The 18,491-nt window shown below is 40.5% G+C and overlaps 1 protein-coding gene across 5 annotated transcripts in view; it reads left to right on the top strand.

Moving 5' to 3' along the window:
* LOC130530404 (plexin-A1-like) overlaps window positions 1-18,491 on the top strand; it is a 162,742-nt gene that overhangs the window by 111,580 nt on the left and 32,671 nt on the right. For all 5 annotated transcript variants that reach the window (XM_057041541.1, XM_057041543.1, XM_057041544.1 and 2 more), the window contains exons 11-16: window positions 3,641-3,737; window positions 7,848-8,071; window positions 14,291-14,442; window positions 14,793-14,913; window positions 15,187-15,323; window positions 17,048-17,215. In XM_057041541.1, the coding sequence (XP_056897521.1) occupies window positions 3,641-3,737; window positions 7,848-8,071; window positions 14,291-14,442; window positions 14,793-14,913; window positions 15,187-15,323; window positions 17,048-17,215 (899 nt within the window). The remainder of the gene's footprint in view (window positions 1-3,640; window positions 3,738-7,847; window positions 8,072-14,290; window positions 14,443-14,792; window positions 14,914-15,186; window positions 15,324-17,047; window positions 17,216-18,491) is intronic.

Here is an 18,491-nt window from a genome sequence, read left to right on the forward strand (position 1 = left end):
TGTTATTACTAAATTCCTGCATGCATATTTATTTTTTATTACTTTGGCCGCTAGCAAAATATACTGCTCAAAAGAAAAATAAATAAATACATAACCACTGGTTTTAAGCACTGGGTCCAACATTTTTCCCTCTTATGTCAGTGCTATACAGGAATGCAGGAACTTCTGTCATGCATATTAGTTTAGATTGTTCAATTCAAATCAAATCAAAGTCTGATCATATTTAATTAGGTTTTGCTACAATAAAGAAGTAAGTCTATTGATTTTTTTGGTAAATGTGTGATAACTCTGTCATCTTCACAGACACAAACAAGTGCTTGTGTTGTTTGTCCAAGAGATTGCCACAGCTGGTGAAAGTCCCAGAAAATTGCATTCGGTATAATAGGCATAGAGGCACGATCAAATTTGTTAGGCCATGATTTCTTCTGATGGCCTTGCTCCAAATGTCACACTCCCATTAAGCTACAGCGCATTCTTTCAGAACATGGGAGCCTTTTTTTTACCATCCTTACTTCCTGTTCTCCCCTCCCATCGTTTGCTCTCAGGGGACTGGGGCACAGTGAGTTGGCTCAGGTAGATTAATTACATGCAGTGACATTGAGAAGCCGGCCAGAGGCTTCTGTAATGAGTCTGATTACTCATCTCCAGCAGCTCTGGGCAGTCAGGGGAGGGAAGTCAGGATGGCAGGTTAGCAGAGATCCCTTATTCTCAGTAGAGGGAGAACAACTTTTCCTATGGGCATAGAGGTCATTTTACATCAATACTTTGCTGAGAATCAGTGACTTGCTGAGAATTGATGTATAAGTTACCAGGAAGTATCCAATTAGAATGCAATAATGCCAGGATTGTGACCTTGTAAGGCACCAATACAGTAAGTAAAATTTGCAACCACAGATGAACCAAAAATATTTCAACAGAATTGAAGTGATTGTAGTGTAGAATTTCTTACATACATCATAAAACTGTGTGCTTCAGTGTATTGGTGATTGCTTCATGTCCATTCATTAGGGGAAGTATAATGTCAAAAAATGCATAATCTAAAAATGACTCACTTTCCTATTGTTACTGTCTTAAGATAAATGTGTGTAGTAGCTTCCTGCAAGTCTGTTTGAGAGAGAAAAAAACAATACTTAGTTCTTAGGGTTGTCTTTACTCTCATACAGTAAATTATGGTATAGTAGTGTATTTTTCCTTGCTGGTGATATTCTTGGAACCACACCCCCACCATCACTATTCTGAATTCCCTGCCCTAACCAGCCATTTTTTGTGGAAATTGCCTAAAGTGGAAATTACATTTTTGATAAATTAGCCTTTTCCTCAATTCTCCCCAAGAAAGAAACACACAGTGGGTGAGTGTGACTGGATGGCGCTGTGTCATGGTGCGTCACAGTGTGGTTGGTGTCGGCATTTTAAACCATTTGATAGTATGAATAAAGCATGATGCAGCGGGCAGCAGGGTGGGCAGGGAATGACAGGAAAACAAGCTCACCCAGTGTTGTGATGTCTGCAGATAAGTCAAAGCCCTTAAAGTTTAATGGAGGCCACACCACAGAGAGATGGGTACGTGGGCGTGTTTGCATGTGTGTGGAGGGATGCTGCGGTTTCTTTGGGACTTCAGTGGGATGTAATTGCAATCGTAATAAAGTCTCGCAGTATCCTTTCATGTGAGTAAGGCTAAAGGTCACAGTTTGAGTAGGAAGCAGCCATTCAGCATTGGCTTTGTGACCAAAGAGTCCTCTGTTGTCTGCCTCGAATCATGTGGTTTCCATTTATCTGATGTTTTAAGTATCATAATAGGCAATGTCAGTTGAACTGTAACTCCCATTTTATTTGCTAGACTCTATGCTGATTTTTTTTTTTTTACAATCTGTGTATCAGATTTTTACCATCAATGTGTCAGTAAGAATGCAAAAAATACAAATCCTGGATAGAACTGCAAGAGATTTAAGTGATGTCACAGAAAATGCAAAATTAGGTACTCATTCATCATAAAGGTATATGTTTGCGCTCTAGTGAATCTGCAGTTGCGAAAAGCTCAAAGGGACAAAATTATTTGCACAACACAAAGGCAAGCTGCAACATCTCATCTGTGTTAATTCAGATCAGCAAGGAAATATTCCAGTTTTAAAAAATCATACTAAGAAATAGATACGACAGGCCACAATAAGAAGAATTAGTTCAAACAGTTCAGAAATCACAATTTACTGTTCCTGTTCAGTTCTCTCTTCCACTGCTGATATGTCATAGTAAATGCTTCTATAAGTTAACTACTAGCAGCTCTTTTCTCAAAAACTTGCAAAATGTTATGTTTTTATGAGGTCTAATCAGCTGACTGATTTAAGTAGCTAACTGAAGGCATATTGATTTTTAAAGTTTCAACATAGACCTATGGTTGTGTATCTTAATATTTAAAATAAGTGGTAGTTTGGCTGTGTAAAATAAATAAAATAAATCTTTTGTGGATTGTCCTATTCCTTCCGTCCCTTTCTTACTGAGGTCATTTTCTTCTATCCAGGCCCTTGTGTTCTACATGTGAAGTGGCTTTGAGTAGTTCAAACAGTCATCTAATTTATGGATCGAGATTAATGTATCAGATCCCCTCTATCCATCATATTTAGGTTCTGCTTTTTTGACTTAAGCGAGGAAAGTAATGAAAGTTTAATTAAATATTTTGGCAGTAATGTTTATATTTTTGGTATATGGTTGAGTGAGTTGAAATAGAGCACAGCATGATTTCTGACTATATCATCCAGGGAGCGGACGGCCCATATCAGGGGGCCCGACACCCCATACTCTCGGAGAACCTGCCACAGGACCCCCCGAGGGACACGGTCGAATGCCTTCTCCAAGTCCACAAAACACATGTGAACTGGTTGGGCAAACTCCCATGCACAGTTCCACGCCCAGGACGAAAACCACATTGCTCCTCCTAAATCCGAGGTTCGACTATCCGGCGGACCCTCCTCTCCAGTACCCCTGAATAGACCTTACCAGGGAGGCTGAGGAGTGTGATCCTCCTATAGTTGGAACACACCCTCCGGTCCCCCTTCTTAAAAAGAGGGACTACCACACCGGTCTGCCAATCCAGCGGCACTGCCCCCGATGTCCACGCGATGTTGCAGAGTCGTGTCAACCACGACAGACCTATAGCATCCAGGTGGATCTCATCTCAGGCCCTGCTTCCTCACTGGGAGGCGCGTTGGTGGGATTGAGGAGGTCCTCGAAGTATTCCTTTCACCGATCCACAACATCCCAAGTTGAGATCAGCAGCACACCATCGCCACTATACACAGTGTTGACAGTGCACTGCTTCCCCTTCCTCAGACGCTGGATGGTGGTCCAGAACCTTTTCGAAGCCGTCCAGAAGTTGTTCTCCACGGCCCCACCAAACTCTTCCCATGCCCGGGTCTTTGCCTCGGCAACCACCATAGCTGCACTATTTCCCGATGTGTATTTATGAAATGTCTGTTTTAGTAAATATGGATTTGCTTGGCCATATTGCTGTCTGCACTGAATGAATAAAAGTGATTCACTATGCAATTTACACAATAACAATTTCCAATTTTTAGATAAATAGTTTTTAAAAAATCACATTTTTTCTCTCATAATTAATATATTTCTGTTTTTCTGTCTGTGTTAGTATGACTATGAGGGAAGTGACATCAGTGACCTGCCAGTGGACCTCTCTGTGGTGTGGAATGGAATCTATGTTATTGACAACCCATTCAATATCCAAGGTATCGTATTTCTTATCGTTTCTACTTTTTATCCTCAAAGCCCATGGGCAAAACATTGTGCAACAATTTGAATCACTCTGCCGTGACTGTCTATGAAGTTAACGCTTTCTTCCCTGTCATAAGAGATGCACAATTTCATTTTTGACAGCTGTCATGAAGAAAGTTGAAACTCTTCTGATAATCAATTAAAAGAATGGTTAGACAGAATAATTAATGGATGCTGACAAGAGCAAAAAAAAACATCTAAGGAAATGAATATGGCTGGATATTTGTCTAACACAAACAAATAGTAATACTGAAGAACTGGGGAAAGTGAAGAACGATGGGTGCGTGACAGGTTGATAAATGCATTGCTTAATGTTACTTTGGTCGGAGGGCTGGATGAGAGGACAGAATTGATAAACAAAAACAGAAGGTGACATGCGGGGATTGCATCTATTATTTCTTAATTGCTACGTGTGCCTTAAGTGGAAAACAATTACTGATTCAAAAGTCTTTATTAAGTGTGATAGTTTGGGTGGTGGAGGGTAATGATTTTAGATGTTCCATTACACAAGATAATATAAATCTTGTTCTCAACTGTGTTGCAGTTGAGGAAAAAAAGGCCTGCTAGAATGAGACTAAACTGAACTTTATCTGTCTTGTGTTCTTATTTTACTGGTTCTCCTCTGTTTTGTCTGGACTCATTTTGACAAATATCAGACAATCAGTTAATATTTCAGATTGCTTAGAATTTTGTTACTCATTGGTCTTGGCCTAATTCATTTCCATTTTCCTCTTTTTAAATTTGCTTCTTAAATGTTTCACTTTGTCTGTCTTGAAATATCTTTCTAAGCATTAAGGGCTCAGTGGAGTGTCACAAGAATATATTTCATGACTAATCCAAACGGTGGAGAAACATTTTGTCAACATTAATTTAACTTTGAATTTTTCACCATTATTTAGGCATGTTGAGAATGTCTTGTAAGTACATTATAATTTTATGTGAAAAGAAGCTGGTAGTCAATATATGTCTTTTGTTTTTCATTTTTTTGTGCCTTTTTTTCCCACAGCATACTATTAATCATACCACATGCACAGTTTGCTGTCTAACATAGGAGCATTACAGTATATAATTCACAAATAGCCAGTGCAACACCACTTCCATTCTATCAACCAATTCAGGGCAACAACCCAGCAGCAGGTCTGCGCTTTGTTCCTTTGTCTGAGAACGGACAGGTGGAAGGCAATTTTGGTTCATTTTTTGTTCATTTTTCATTTATTCAGCAATTCCTGTATGGCAAAAGCAACTGTCCTGTTGACTGTCCTGTGCAGAGAGTCTATGGGATATTGTGCATCTTTGCATCTGCCACCATATTGCCACCATATACCATATTGTACCGAACACTGTCAAATTGATGCAATAATTCTAGTCAGGAGCACGGCCACACTCTGTAGGGACATGTGCCCTCTCCATGCACATGAATTTATAAAAACTACTGAGGTAAATTTTCTGTTTTCTTGAGAAAACAGTTGTGAAATCAGTATTTGATCTCATTTTCCCTCTTTTATCATGAGTATCATTGTTGATTCATGCCTAAATGTTTTAGTAGCTTTATCATTTTTAGCATGCACTGTAGCTTTAGTCACTTGTTCTGGAGTCACCATAAGAACTCTATTTTTTTGAGAAAGAAAAACTGTTTTTATACCCTACATGGAACATATATCCATTTTTTACATGACAGGAAGAAAAAAGCAAGCAAATAGCTTTCCTGTGGATTAGATTACAGGACATTATACAGCTTCTTCATCTCGTCACTGCCTGGGCACAGTTTAGCACTGTGCTCTATGTTTTACATCAAGCTTTCCTTTTTGGACCCTTCAGTGGTAACTTAAATCACCGGTCTCACATTCACCAGTATTTCTAAGCTTACTGAAGGTGGAGTCCTGTCTCCAGCCAGGAGTGAATACAATTGCTGGTCATATTGGTTCCTGTTCAAAGGCCCCAGAAGTGACACAGACCTTGTTATATTGTTTTTTCTGTTATTCTGAATTAATTTATTTGGTTTTTTTTGCCTACAATGCTCCTTCATTGAATAACAACAGGCAAAAGTCATTACAGCCTTAGCATTCAATGTCCTTATATGAATTTAAAACTGCTTTAATTAACTCTTTATCACATATACAGTAAATATGTTTTTGAAAACACACACAAAAACATGTTCTGATTTGAGTTTTGATTGTTGAATATTTAGTTTTAGTAGAGGCCATCCCATAACCCCATAAGATTCTGTGAAAGGTCTGAACTTTTCTGGTAAATAATGCACATTGTATCCAAGGCAGTCCCCAGACCTTCATGTGTGTGTGTGTGTGTGTGTGTGTGTGTGTAAACAGTCTTTATCAGTTCACTGTAGGAATGTTATGTAAAATCCTTAAAGAAAACCTATGAGGATTATATTTAAATGCAATGCTTAATGTTAAAGGTCTAACAGCACTTCAAATCGCTCATTATAAACCCATTCTCAGTTATACAAATCTCATAAGGACCTTCTTTTCTTCTTTTTTCACTCCACTGCCCATTAATCCTCTCTTGCTCCATCCTGTCCTTTTTCTTTGAATTGGAGCAGCATTATCCGTCTTGAGCACCACCCCAGATTTGCCCCAGTGTAAAGAAGAGATGATAATGTTAATTAAATCATTCATTTGCTTTAGATTAATTAGTGTCACACTACTTTTAAGATGAGCCATGGCTAAACAGATTAGGCTGAATCAGGGACTAAAGGGGAGGGAAGGGTGGAGGACAAGGATACTCCTACATGTAGCATTTTTTTTAAACTTTTCTCTTTTGCCCTCATCTTATTTAAAATCTGTTTAACAAGTGTGACAGCCAATTCACCTATCTACAGGGTTTGGAAGTGTACCACCGATGATAAACTTCGGAATAAACATCTCTTCACTTGACCTGTATTCTCATTGGAGTTATTTGTTATTTGTTTCTTTTTTGGGCTTTTACCATCTTTTTAATACTCAGCGCTTGCTGCTGTTTAGTTAAAATGTGTCCACCCACTTCTTCTGGCTTCAGTTGCTATTTATTTATCCAGGTTTTTATCCTTTTTTCCACTCTGAAGATTACTGTGTTGTTGTTTTTTAATTAGATCAGTTACAATTTGCAATCTTGTCATAGTTGTCATAGATTAGGGGCTGATTTCTCTGACAGTCTATATTAACTGTCAAACAGATCCTCTCACCCTGTGCCTCAGCTCTCTTTTCACTCCAAAAGACTGGATCAGCATCTGCAGTACTGTAGACATTGTCCCATTCCATCATTGAATCTCCTGCCCAAGTTTTCCCTCACTAGTCACCAAAATCCCAAGATACTTAACTCTTCCACTTGGGGCACTTCTCTCTGTCCTGGAGGGGGTAATCCCCCATTTTCTAGCTCATAATTGTTGTCAGAGGAGCTGATTCTCCACTCCATGTTGCCTGAGTGCCCCGACATTGTGTCTGTAGGTACGCAGTCATAAGTCGTTTCCAGATCTACAAAACATATCTGGAAAGTTTGGGCAACCTACTGAACCAGGGAAATGCTTTAGGTACCCCTGGAGGAGTTCAGATTTATTGCTTGCAAAAATTATTGTTTCAACTTCCAGCATTTCATCAAAAAGCCTTTTTTAGCGTTAGCAAATTCCAATATTTAAAGCAGGCTCTATGTGCTAAGTAAGAAATATTCATTGTGTATACATTGGTGAGGACAGACAATGGTTTATAATTTATTAACCAGTTAAGAAAACTGAATACAACCTCTACTAAATACAAAGCAATTCTTTAAATTTCTCTCTTAAATGGAAAACAAATGTGTTGAATATTCAATGGATTTGTGTATAGGCAACATATGCCTTGGATAGAGAATCGAAAGTCCACTGGCAACAAAAAATGTCTTCTTAATTGTACAATACAATCATTTAGAATAGGTTGATGCCGTATAATGAATAATAACGAGCCATTATGCGAACAACACGAGAAAGCAAACTAGCTTTTTGTATCAATAACACATTTAATAGCATTACAACTGAAAATTAGATCATCTGTCAACAAAATATTACCTTTTCTTTTTCACTGTGTTCTTTGCAGCACACTTGTACAAGTGCAGAGCATTGCGAGCCAGCTGCGGCATGTGCCTGAAGGCCAACCCTAGGTTTGAATGTGGCTGGTGTGTCCAGGACAAGAAGTGCTCCCTCAGGCAGGAATGTACCAGTGGGGGAAGTCCTCATCTCGCTCTACTACTTTCTGAAAGTGGACGGTGGATGCATGCCTCCTCTGGAAACAGCCGCTGCTCCCACCCCAAGATCACCAAGGTAAAGGAAGTGTTTGCATCTGTTTCTCTGTGTGTAGGAGTAGGTGTAAAGGTACACAATTATGTTCATTTTCTCAATCAAAACTATTAAATCTGATTGCGTCTCAAACTTGTATGTTGCAGACCATTTTTTTCCATCAGTCGCATATTATTAATTATATTTGCAATTATGCATAACGGTTGGTATTAATAATTATACAATTATATATACAGAATGATTCATTTCTGATACTAAAAGTAATTAAATCAGTGATGATTCTGCTTATCAATAAGTGGCATTATTTAATGTATTGGCACTATAAATAGAATTGAAAGCCCCTGCACAATACAAGCTTTTACTGATGCAAATAGATTTTACTCACTAATAACCACAAAACGTATTAACATAAACAACATCATTATGAATAGAACCAGATATGAGACATTGAATATTTTATGCATTAAAAGCTGAAATAGTGAATACACACTAGATGTTAAAAATGTTTCAATCAATTTGTAACTTGTTTTTCTGTTTTTCATGTTCTAAATTTCCAGGCACATCTGTAATTGCTCTTTTCATTGTTATTAACCCGGTCACCTTCTGCTTCGTTGTTTAAATTCTTGGTCGTCCTATTGTATTTATTTGAAATTAATTACAAATGATATCAACAACAAAAAGTATGTTTGTTTTACATCCATGACAGTAGACAAAGTATACACACTGTTAAAGTCAACTTTAATCAGACATTTATGCACTTTTACCTCAACACTAAAATAATGATCAAGGTTGAGAAGTTCCGACTAGACATAATCGGTCTCACCTCGACACATAGCAAGGGCTCTGGAACCAGTCTTCTCGAGAAGGGTTGGACTCTCTACCACTCTGGAATTACCAATGGTGAGAGGTGAGGGGCAGGCGTAGCAATCCTTGTTGCTCCATGGCTCAGTGCCTGTATATTGGAGTTTACCCCAGTGGATGAGAGGGTAGCCTCCCTTCGCCTTCGGGTGGGGGACGGATTCTGACTGTTGTTTGTGCCTATGGCCCAAACAGCAGTTCAGCATATCCACCCTTTTTGGAGTCCTTAGAGGGAGTGCTGGAGAGTGCTCCTTCTGGGGGCTCCCTCGTCCTCCTGGGTGACTTCAATGCTCACGTTGGCAGCGACAGTGTGGCCTGCAGAGGTGTGATTGGAAAGAATGGCCGCCCTGATCTGAATCCAATTGGTGTTTTGTTATTGGACTTCTGTGCTCGTCTCAGATTGTCTATAATGAACACCTTGTCCAGGTATAAAGGCGTCCACATGTGCACTTGGCACCAGGACACCTTAGGCCGCAGATCGATGATCGACTTTGTATTCGTGTCATCGGAGTTGCGGCCGCATGTTCTGGACACCCGGGTGAAGAGAGGGGTAGTGCTGTCAACTGATCAACACCTGGTGAGTTGGCTCCGATGGTGGGGAAGGATGCCGGACAGACCCGGCAAAGCCAAATATATTGTGAGGGTCTGCTGGGAATGCCTGGAAGAGACTCCTGTCAGAAGGAGCTTCAACTCACACCTCCGGGAGAGCTTTGACCATGTCCTGGGGGAGGCGGGGAACATTGAGTCCGAGTGGACCATGTTCTGTGCCTCCATTGTTGAGGTGGCTGACCAGTGCTGTGGCCGCAAGGTGGTTGGTGCCTGTCGTGGCGGCAATGCCCGAACCTGCTGGTGGACACCAGCGGTGAGAGATGCTGTCAGGCTAAAGAAGGAGTCATATCAGGCCTTCCTGGCCTGTGGGACTCCTGAGGCAGCAGATAGGTACAGGCAGGCCAGGCAGAGTGCAGCGACAGCAGTTGCTGAGGCAAAGACCCGGGCAGGAGAAGAGTTTGCCGGGGCCCTGGAGAACGACTTTCGGACGGCCTCGAAAAGGTTCTGGACCACCAGCCAGCGTCTGAGGAAGGGGAAGCAGTGCACTGTCAACACTGTGTATAGTGGCGATGATGTGCTGCTGATCTTAACTCAGGATGTTGTGGATCGGTGAAAGGAATACTCTGAAGACCTCCTTAATCCCACCAACGCGCCTTCTAGTGAGGAAGCAGGGCCTGAGATGAGATCCGCCTGGATGTTGTAGGTCTGTCGTGGTTGACACGACTCTGCAACATTGCGTGGACATCGGGGGCGGTGCCGCTGGATTGGCAGACCGGGGTGGTAATCCCTCTTTAAGTAGAAGGGGGACCGGAGGGTGCGTTCCAACTATAGGGGGATCACACTCCTCAGCCTCCCTGGTAAGGTCTATTCAGGGGTACTGGAGAGGAGGGTCCGCCGGATAGTCGAAACTCGGAATCAGGAGGAGCAATGTGGTTTTCGTCCTGGGTGTGGAACAGCGGACCAGCTCTACACCCTCAGCAGGGTCTTCGAGGGTCCATGGGAGTTTGCTCAACCAGTCCACATGTGTTTTGTGGACTTGGAGAAGGCATTTGACCATGTCCCTCGGGTGGTCCTGTGGGGGGTCCTCCGAGAGTATTTGGTGCCGGGCCCCCTGATACGGGCCGTCCGCTCCCTGCCCTTTGTCACCAATTCTGTTTATAACTTTTATGAACAGAATTTTTAGGTGCAGTCATAGTGTTGAGGGGGTCCAGTTTGGTGACCTCAGGATCGGGTCTCTGCTATTTGCAGATGATGTGGTCCTGTTGGCGTCATCGGTCCGTGACCTCCAACGATCACTGGCTCGGTTCGCCGCGTGTGAAGCTGCTGGGATGAGAATCAGCACCTCCAAATCTTAGGCCATGGTTCTCAACCAGAAAAAGGTGGAGTGCCTTCTCCGGGTCAAAGAGGAGATCCTGCCCCAAGTGGAGGAGTTGAAATACCTTGGGGTGTTGTTCACGAATGAGGGAAGAATGGAGCAGGAGATTGACAGGCGGATCGGTGCGGCGTCCGCAGTATTGCGGACTCTGCACCGATCCGTAGTGGTGAAGAGAGAGCTGAGCCGAAAGGCGAAGCTCTCGATTGACCGGTTGATCTTCGTTCCTTTGGGTAATGACCGAAAGAACAAGATCACGGGTACAAGCGGCCGAAATGAGCTTCCTCCGTAGGGTGGCTGGGCTCTCCCTTAGAGATAGGGTGAGAAGCTCTGCCATCCGGGAGGAGCTCGGAGTAGAGCCGCTGCTCCTCTGCGTTGAGAGGAGCCAGATGAGGTGGCTTGGGCATCTAGTCAGGATGCCTCCTGGACGCCTCCCTGGTGAGGTGTTCAGGGCATGTCCCTCCGGTAGGAAACCTCCGGGAAGACCCAGGACATGTTGGAGAGACTATGTCTCTCAACTAGCCTGGGAACGCCTGGGGATCCCCCCGGACGAGCTGGAAGAAGTAGCTGGGGAGAGGGAAGTCTGGGCTTCTCTGCTTAGGCTGCTGCCCCTGCGACCCGACCCCGGATGATGGATGGATGGATGGATGGATGGATGGATGGATGGATGGATGGATGGATGGATGGATGGATGGATGGATGGATGGATGGATGGGAGAAGTAAACTTTATAGCATTTTGTAAATCTTACAATGTTCGTGTAGTCCTGCCTAAATTTTAATAATTCAAAAATGTATTGTGCCAAATGTGGGGCACTGTGTGCTCTGGCTGCTTGTTGGCTCTGGAAGGCTCACTGAATTTCTTTCTCAGCAAATGTACAGCGACGATTCTGGACAGCTTATCTGTCCAGGTCTTGTAGCTTCTCTTCTTTTGCTACATTCTCAAAATGATTAAAACAGAGCATTGTTTATGTGTTGTTCATGTTTATCTTTGTCATTTTGTTTTTGTCAGTCTGCACTGTCTATTGGACATATACTAACATTCTATAAACTAATTTATATGAGTTATTTTAAAGATTAGATTCAATTAAATTACCAGTGGGTAAGGTCAAGAAAAATAGATGCATTTTGTTAAAAAAATTAAAGAAAACATTCTGCTATAACAGGTAAAAAGAAAAAGAAGAGCCACTTGTACTTTTTTCTCTAATGAACATTTAATGAATCTGGTGATTATCTTGTTATTAATAGAGTAATCTGTGTCACTAGAGGTCATTTGGTTTTTATCTTTTCTCATTTTATGTCAAGTGACTTTCACTATGACTATGCCTGATCAAATGGCTATAATTATTATAATGCTCTGCCTTTGATTTTAGGTAGCTTGCATTTTATTTCAACAGAGTACTTCTAGATATACTTAACAACTTCTTTGTTTCTAACAGATTGAGCTGCAGCAGGATGAGTAAACAATGAAATCACTGATAGCAGCTCTTTATATCCTATTGTCTCCTCCCTTCATACAAGCAACCGCATCAGTGTCTGAAAGTTGCATGATGACCACTCCAAGTAATCCACATGTAGACTGATGCTGCATCAGCCAATAAGTTAAACAACACAGAGGCCCATAATTATTAGGAATTATTAAAACAGGGAAATAATGCCACAGAACAGTTTAACTGTATTTCAGCATGTATGTTGACTACTATATTGAAAGGAAAAGCAACCTGAGGCACAGTATTCCTTAACAAAACAAAAAGGACCAGTAACAAAATTGCCATCCTTCCTGGTTACAGCAGTCTGTCATATTGTTGGATGTTTGTCACATTACTTCCACAAACCATTTTCAGTTTACATTATGGTCCCGGAATATATCGAGATTTGTCTCAACCCCAACACAATTGTTTCATCACAGGATGGATAAGAGATGAAAGATGAACACAAAGCCACAAATCACAAACTTCCATTCTAGTTTTATATGGCTGTGATGTCCAGATACCAAAATGCTACTACCTTTACCAGTGGAAAGAATATAGGGGTGGAGAAACACAGTGCCTGTAACAAAAGGAGCGCTTGAACCGAACTGAGACTGTACAATACTAAGAGCAGGGGCATGGAATTAGACTTTGTGGAAAAATATAATGACCAGAACTTTCTGTCATAGGCTAAGGGCCTTTGGGTATTTATAGAACATTTGTTGTCATCATCTGAGCTGTTTTATGTACATATACCGATTGTATCTGCTCTTAAACTGTAGTTTGAGAGCAGTTTGCATATCAATACTCCCATGTTTGGTTAGTTGTGTGCATGTACAGTAGGTGTAATGATACAAAATCACATTAATTTTCTCAATCAAAACTTTAAAACCTGAGCATGTCTTAAAGTTGAAATTGTCCAAAGCACTTAAACATTGCAAATCATACACCTGTCAAATACTTTCTTGACAAATCAGAGGAGTACAATCATTAATTCCATACGCTACTCCTTGCCCAAACACATTGTTAACATCTGTTGTTGTGTATAAAAATATCTCTCTTCCATTAATTTGGATGCCGAGTTTTCATTTCCACGCTGTACTGTGTGCTCAGCCAGGCAGTACATGAGAACAGGGTAATGGACAGATTATGCATAATAACCTTGTGATGCTTGTTAAGGATTATGTTTGTTCGTGCATGTCCGTGATGGCACAGTGTGTGCAGTGTTATGACAGCCAGCGTCTATCAGTCCCCATATTTGTTTTGTCACACCACACCTGTCCCCGCTACGCGCCATAATCTGGCTAAATAAATCACATTACGATTTGGCATGATTTAGAATTATACTGAACTCCTCTGTTCAATCCAAATCAAAGTAATAAGTTTCATTTACACACATATGATTACACCAATTTAGTCCTTCCCATCAGCCAAATGGAAAATATTTTTCATGTTATTGTAAGTTTTCTAAACCATGAGGGTGATTTTTCCTCATTAAAGCTTGAATTTAATGTGTGATCATCGTTTCGTTCCGCTCTCTGCCACTTATCCGGATCCGGGTCACGGGGGCAGCAGCTTCAGGAGGGACGCCCAGAGAGCCCTCCCCCCGGCCACTTCCACCAGCATGTGTGTGTGTGTGTGATCATCGTGTGTGTGTGTGTGTGATCACAGTGTGTGTGTGTGATCATCCATCTATCTATCTATCTAGCTGTCTGTCTGTCTGTCTGTCTGTCTGTCTGTCTGTCTGTCTGTCTGTCTGCCTTTTTACTTTTTATCAGTGTAGACATGGAAAGACACATGACAAAAAGTGAATTAAGTCACAGGTTGCACAACCAGCACATGCTTATCAAAAATATTTTTTCAGATTTCAAAAATGTTGATAAAATTTTAGAGATTTTGATAAATAAAATGTATTTCCTTTTTATACAAATTAATCACAGGATAATCACATAATAATTCTTCCTTTGTGCCTTGTTTTTTCTCTATCCTTCACCCAGCTATTCCCTGAGACGGGGCCCCGACAAGGAGGAACAAGAGTAACCATCCTTGGTGAAAATCTCGGTCTGCAGTTCAGAGATATCCAAATGGGTGTGAGGGTGGGCAAAGTTCCCTGTTTGCCAGTTGAGGAGGAGTATGTAAGCGCAGAGAAGTAAGCTGGTCTCTTTAATCAATGCAAATGCACTGACAAAATGACCAACACTCAAATATACACCCTACTATATGGAATAGTATATAAGTCATATAGAGTTTAGGCATACATTGTAATCCAGCATGAAATTTTTTTTATGCACCTGGAGGTACAGGGAGGGTTCAGCAGACAAACAACCTCATAGCTTAAACCTCTTTCATTTTTGCCATTGGACTGGGGTAAAACCTGGATGAAAGGCTAACAGAAGCTCTCAGAAATCTGTAGAACTCCTTCAAAAAGATGGGAGTAAACTGGGGCACCTGTCAGATAAGAATGTTAAACTAAACTATCATGAACTTTCTGATTCACAGAATTGTGTGTCTGCTGAATGATGCCACTAGCTACAGGGTCCAGGAAGCTCAGGTTGAGGTGTGTGTGAGGGACTGTGTAAATGACTACAGAGCCCTCTCCTCCAGGCCATTCACATTTGTGGTAAGTTTATTTTTCTCCCTTTTGTAAGTGGATGATGTAATGACACTGGTTTTGTACCTGAGCCAAATTTTTATCCAGTGCTGTAAAGCCAAATCTGCCAAATAATATTTGTTTGTAGGACAGCTTTCTGCTTGAAAATATGTTGAAAATATATTAACACAAATCAACACCAGAATATTTAAAAATTAGCTTTAAAAATAATTTCTATGACATAAAATGCAGTGTATATTTCATTGGGGAAAAAAATCTATATCCTTTTTTTTTTCTTTCTAGACTCCATACTTCACCCGTATCCAGCCATCTCAGGGGCCCATTTCCGGGGGCACCCGGATCACCATTGAGGGAAGCTATCTCAACGCAGGCAGCTACATTTCAGTCAGATTTGCACAACAGCCTTGCTTCTTTAAAAAGTAAGGAACATTTTCCCCCACTAAATTCTATAATAAATATCCTTGTGTGGAATGTGTGTTGTGGAGAATTGGATTAGGATCTGACTAATAAGACAAAAAGATTATTATATACACTATTGAAACAGATTTAGGATTATGACTTGTGGCACTGTAGATAATAACAAAAAAGTAAATAAAATACTAAAAATTACCCAGGTTCATATAAAGATATTACATGTGCATGTAAGCATGTCATTAGTATGTGTCGTGTACACACACATCATATCTTTGCAGTCATGCTGGCTTTCCCTTATCTACCTTTTTCAAAAAAGCAAAGAATCACACCATTTGCTACCATGTCAAATGCAAGGATTAGCCAGTCATTGCTAATCTTGAATAGAGTAACTGTATGTTGACTTTGATGTCACAGTAGTCAGTCTGATGCTGTAGCCTCCCTGTGGTAATCCAACAGATTCCACTTTAAAACAGCTGTATGCACAGCACACACATCTGTGTACTCCTTATCTGTAACTGATGAAGTGTGTCAATGTGTTTGTAGCTTTAAATATTGTGGCTGTTCTTTGTGAATGGAGTTGCCATGGTTACAGACTGAAGGAGTTGGATGCAGGTTTTGCAGATTTTCTCTTACAATTTATCTTTATAAACTCTCTCTCTCTCTCTCCATCTCTCTTTCACTCTTTCTCTCTAAATACAATTGTACAGAGTCAGAAAAGAATGGGATACACACCACACAATGGCTTGCTCTTTCATAGACACACAGGTCCTGTATAGACATGGCCTGGAAAGGCAGCAACCACTTGTGGTAAATACATATTAGATTATATAGCTACTTTGGTCTCCACCCAAGATGAAAATAGATAAGAAAACATCCAAACACACTTTAACCATTGTCTCCAATCATCCCTTGACCATTGTTATTTCACTATAAGATTTCTAAGCTTCCTATTGTAAATACAGTTTGTCCTATCTTACCTCTACGTAATGTGAATAATGTGCTCCTTTTAATTTACTTGTATCAGAGCCCTATATAGGGAAAAGCAAGCATAGCTGCCAAATATGAGGTGTAAATGTTTAAGTAATGGAAAATATTCAAATTACTTATTTGTACAGACTTTACAGTACACTGCCATGCATTGTTTGCCATGCGTAGCACTGAAAAACACTAAGCTTGGTGATTCAGGCAGGGTTAGAGATTGTTCATGTTCAAAAATTGTTAAGTGAAGCACATTTGGTCAATATTGTAATTTTCTAATCAAATAAGTGGGTTACAATGTGGTTTAAAGAGAAGAGGAATAATTGGTTTTCAAGGCTGGACACTGGTAATTACTTGCACAACGAGTTAGTGATTAAATATATCACAACTTCAGCTTGAGCCTCAGTGTTTGAGGAATGCATTAAAATGAAAAAGCCATCATTTTCGTTAGTATTGCAATATTATTATAATTCTAGATCATACTCTGTATTGTTTGTTCCTGAAACTCATTCTCCCTGTTGGACAATATAGTTTCTCTCTTCAAAGTATTTTTTTCTCCAAGTATTTATACATTTATTTGTCTCATAAGTTAATCTTTTCATTAGATCTGATATTCATTGGAGTAAGAATGGTCCATAGATTTTTTTGTTTTAAGCAAATATAAATTTTAAGCCTAAATACACTCAGCCTCACTGAAATCTTTTGGTGGATGATCATTTTCCTTCTGACTTTGCTCATTTGGTCTGTCTAGGAGGAATGCCCGTGAGATAGTCTGTGTCACCCCTGCTGGTATAGCACCGGGCAGCACATCAGTATTGGTAGATATTGATGATGCGGAGCTTAGAAATCCAGAGGTCAGGTTTAACTACACTGAAGACCCCACTGTCCTGAAGATTGAACCAGACTGGAGCATTGCCAGGTACATTTTATCACTCTTTTCTCAACTTTGTTTAAAGTTATTTTCTATGCGCTCTTGTGTTGCTCTTTTATTACATCCATTCTGCTGTAAAATGGAGCCTCTCTTGACTTATGAGATGCTGCAGGAGACTCAGAACAGAATGCACTAAAACAGAAGTGATATTTGGATTGCTGCAGCTGGTGTTGTTAGAGGCTTATGGCTTAAAAATGATGTCTGGAACTTCTGCTAATATGAGAGAGTCCATACTGTTTCAAGGCAGTGTGAGCAAATGTAAACACAACAATATGTTCTGACAGTTTGTTTAGCTGTGGGTAAATTGATGCTGCCTCTAGACATTTTTCATCAGAATTCAGCAACTGCTTGGGTGATTGGAAAATGCTGAGCATCCCCGTGTCAGCTCAAATAGCGTGATTGAATATCAAGCTGAAAACAGATCAGCCGTGCAAGACTTGAGTTCTTTTTATAACCTGATGTCACGCATGACAAAAATTCCATATCCTCTCATTTAGTCTTGTAAACCAACATGACACATTTTCCATCAAACCTATATAATACTGTATGACTTTACTGCAAAATTGGGCATTTTCTTTCCAGGAATATCTTTTATTTTAGAATGCTGTTAAACATGTCAGAGAGTAGCTAGAATGCAACAGTGATGGTCGACAAATCACAGTGATTAATTTAAAACATCAAAAACAATTGGTTTTTCATTCATTAACTTAAATTTTGCTCCGTCAAAAAAACCAAACAAACAAACATAAAATTATTATATCATTTTTTTGTGCTACTTTTACTAAAGTCCAAACTTTTTGTTCTGCACTGCTATTAATCCAATGTCAAAATACTGGAGAGGCTGAACATTTTCCTGATGACATTTGCATTGAATCACAATCACTCACACTGTGAGGGTGTTTGTATTTGCGCCAGTTGAGCTTAGAAGTTGTTCTACTTGAGGAAGCTCAATCAGGGGTGATGATCTCAGATAAACGAAAACATGCTTCCCAGGCTCCTCTAGGTTTGGTCCACTGTCCTTTTATGTGGATGAAAAGCACGCAGACCCGTCCACCCCACCCCCACACACATTTAGCTCTGCAAATAGCTAAAATACTGCAGATTTGTGCTGGTGGAAGCTTTAATTTGGCCTCTGCCTTTCAGATGTCCACTTTCACAGTGGTACTTTCATTCAGGTAGAGAGTGTAGTGAATCAGTCTGATGTGTTATCTGATTGCTTCAAGTCTTACTCACAAAGCTCTGCACTTGGTGTGACCACATGGAT

The sequence above is a fragment of the Takifugu flavidus genome, chromosome 8, assembly GCF_003711565.1.
Source record: "Takifugu flavidus isolate HTHZ2018 chromosome 8, ASM371156v2, whole genome shotgun sequence".
NCBI classification, from domain to species: domain Eukaryota; kingdom Metazoa; phylum Chordata; class Actinopteri; order Tetraodontiformes; family Tetraodontidae; genus Takifugu; species Takifugu flavidus.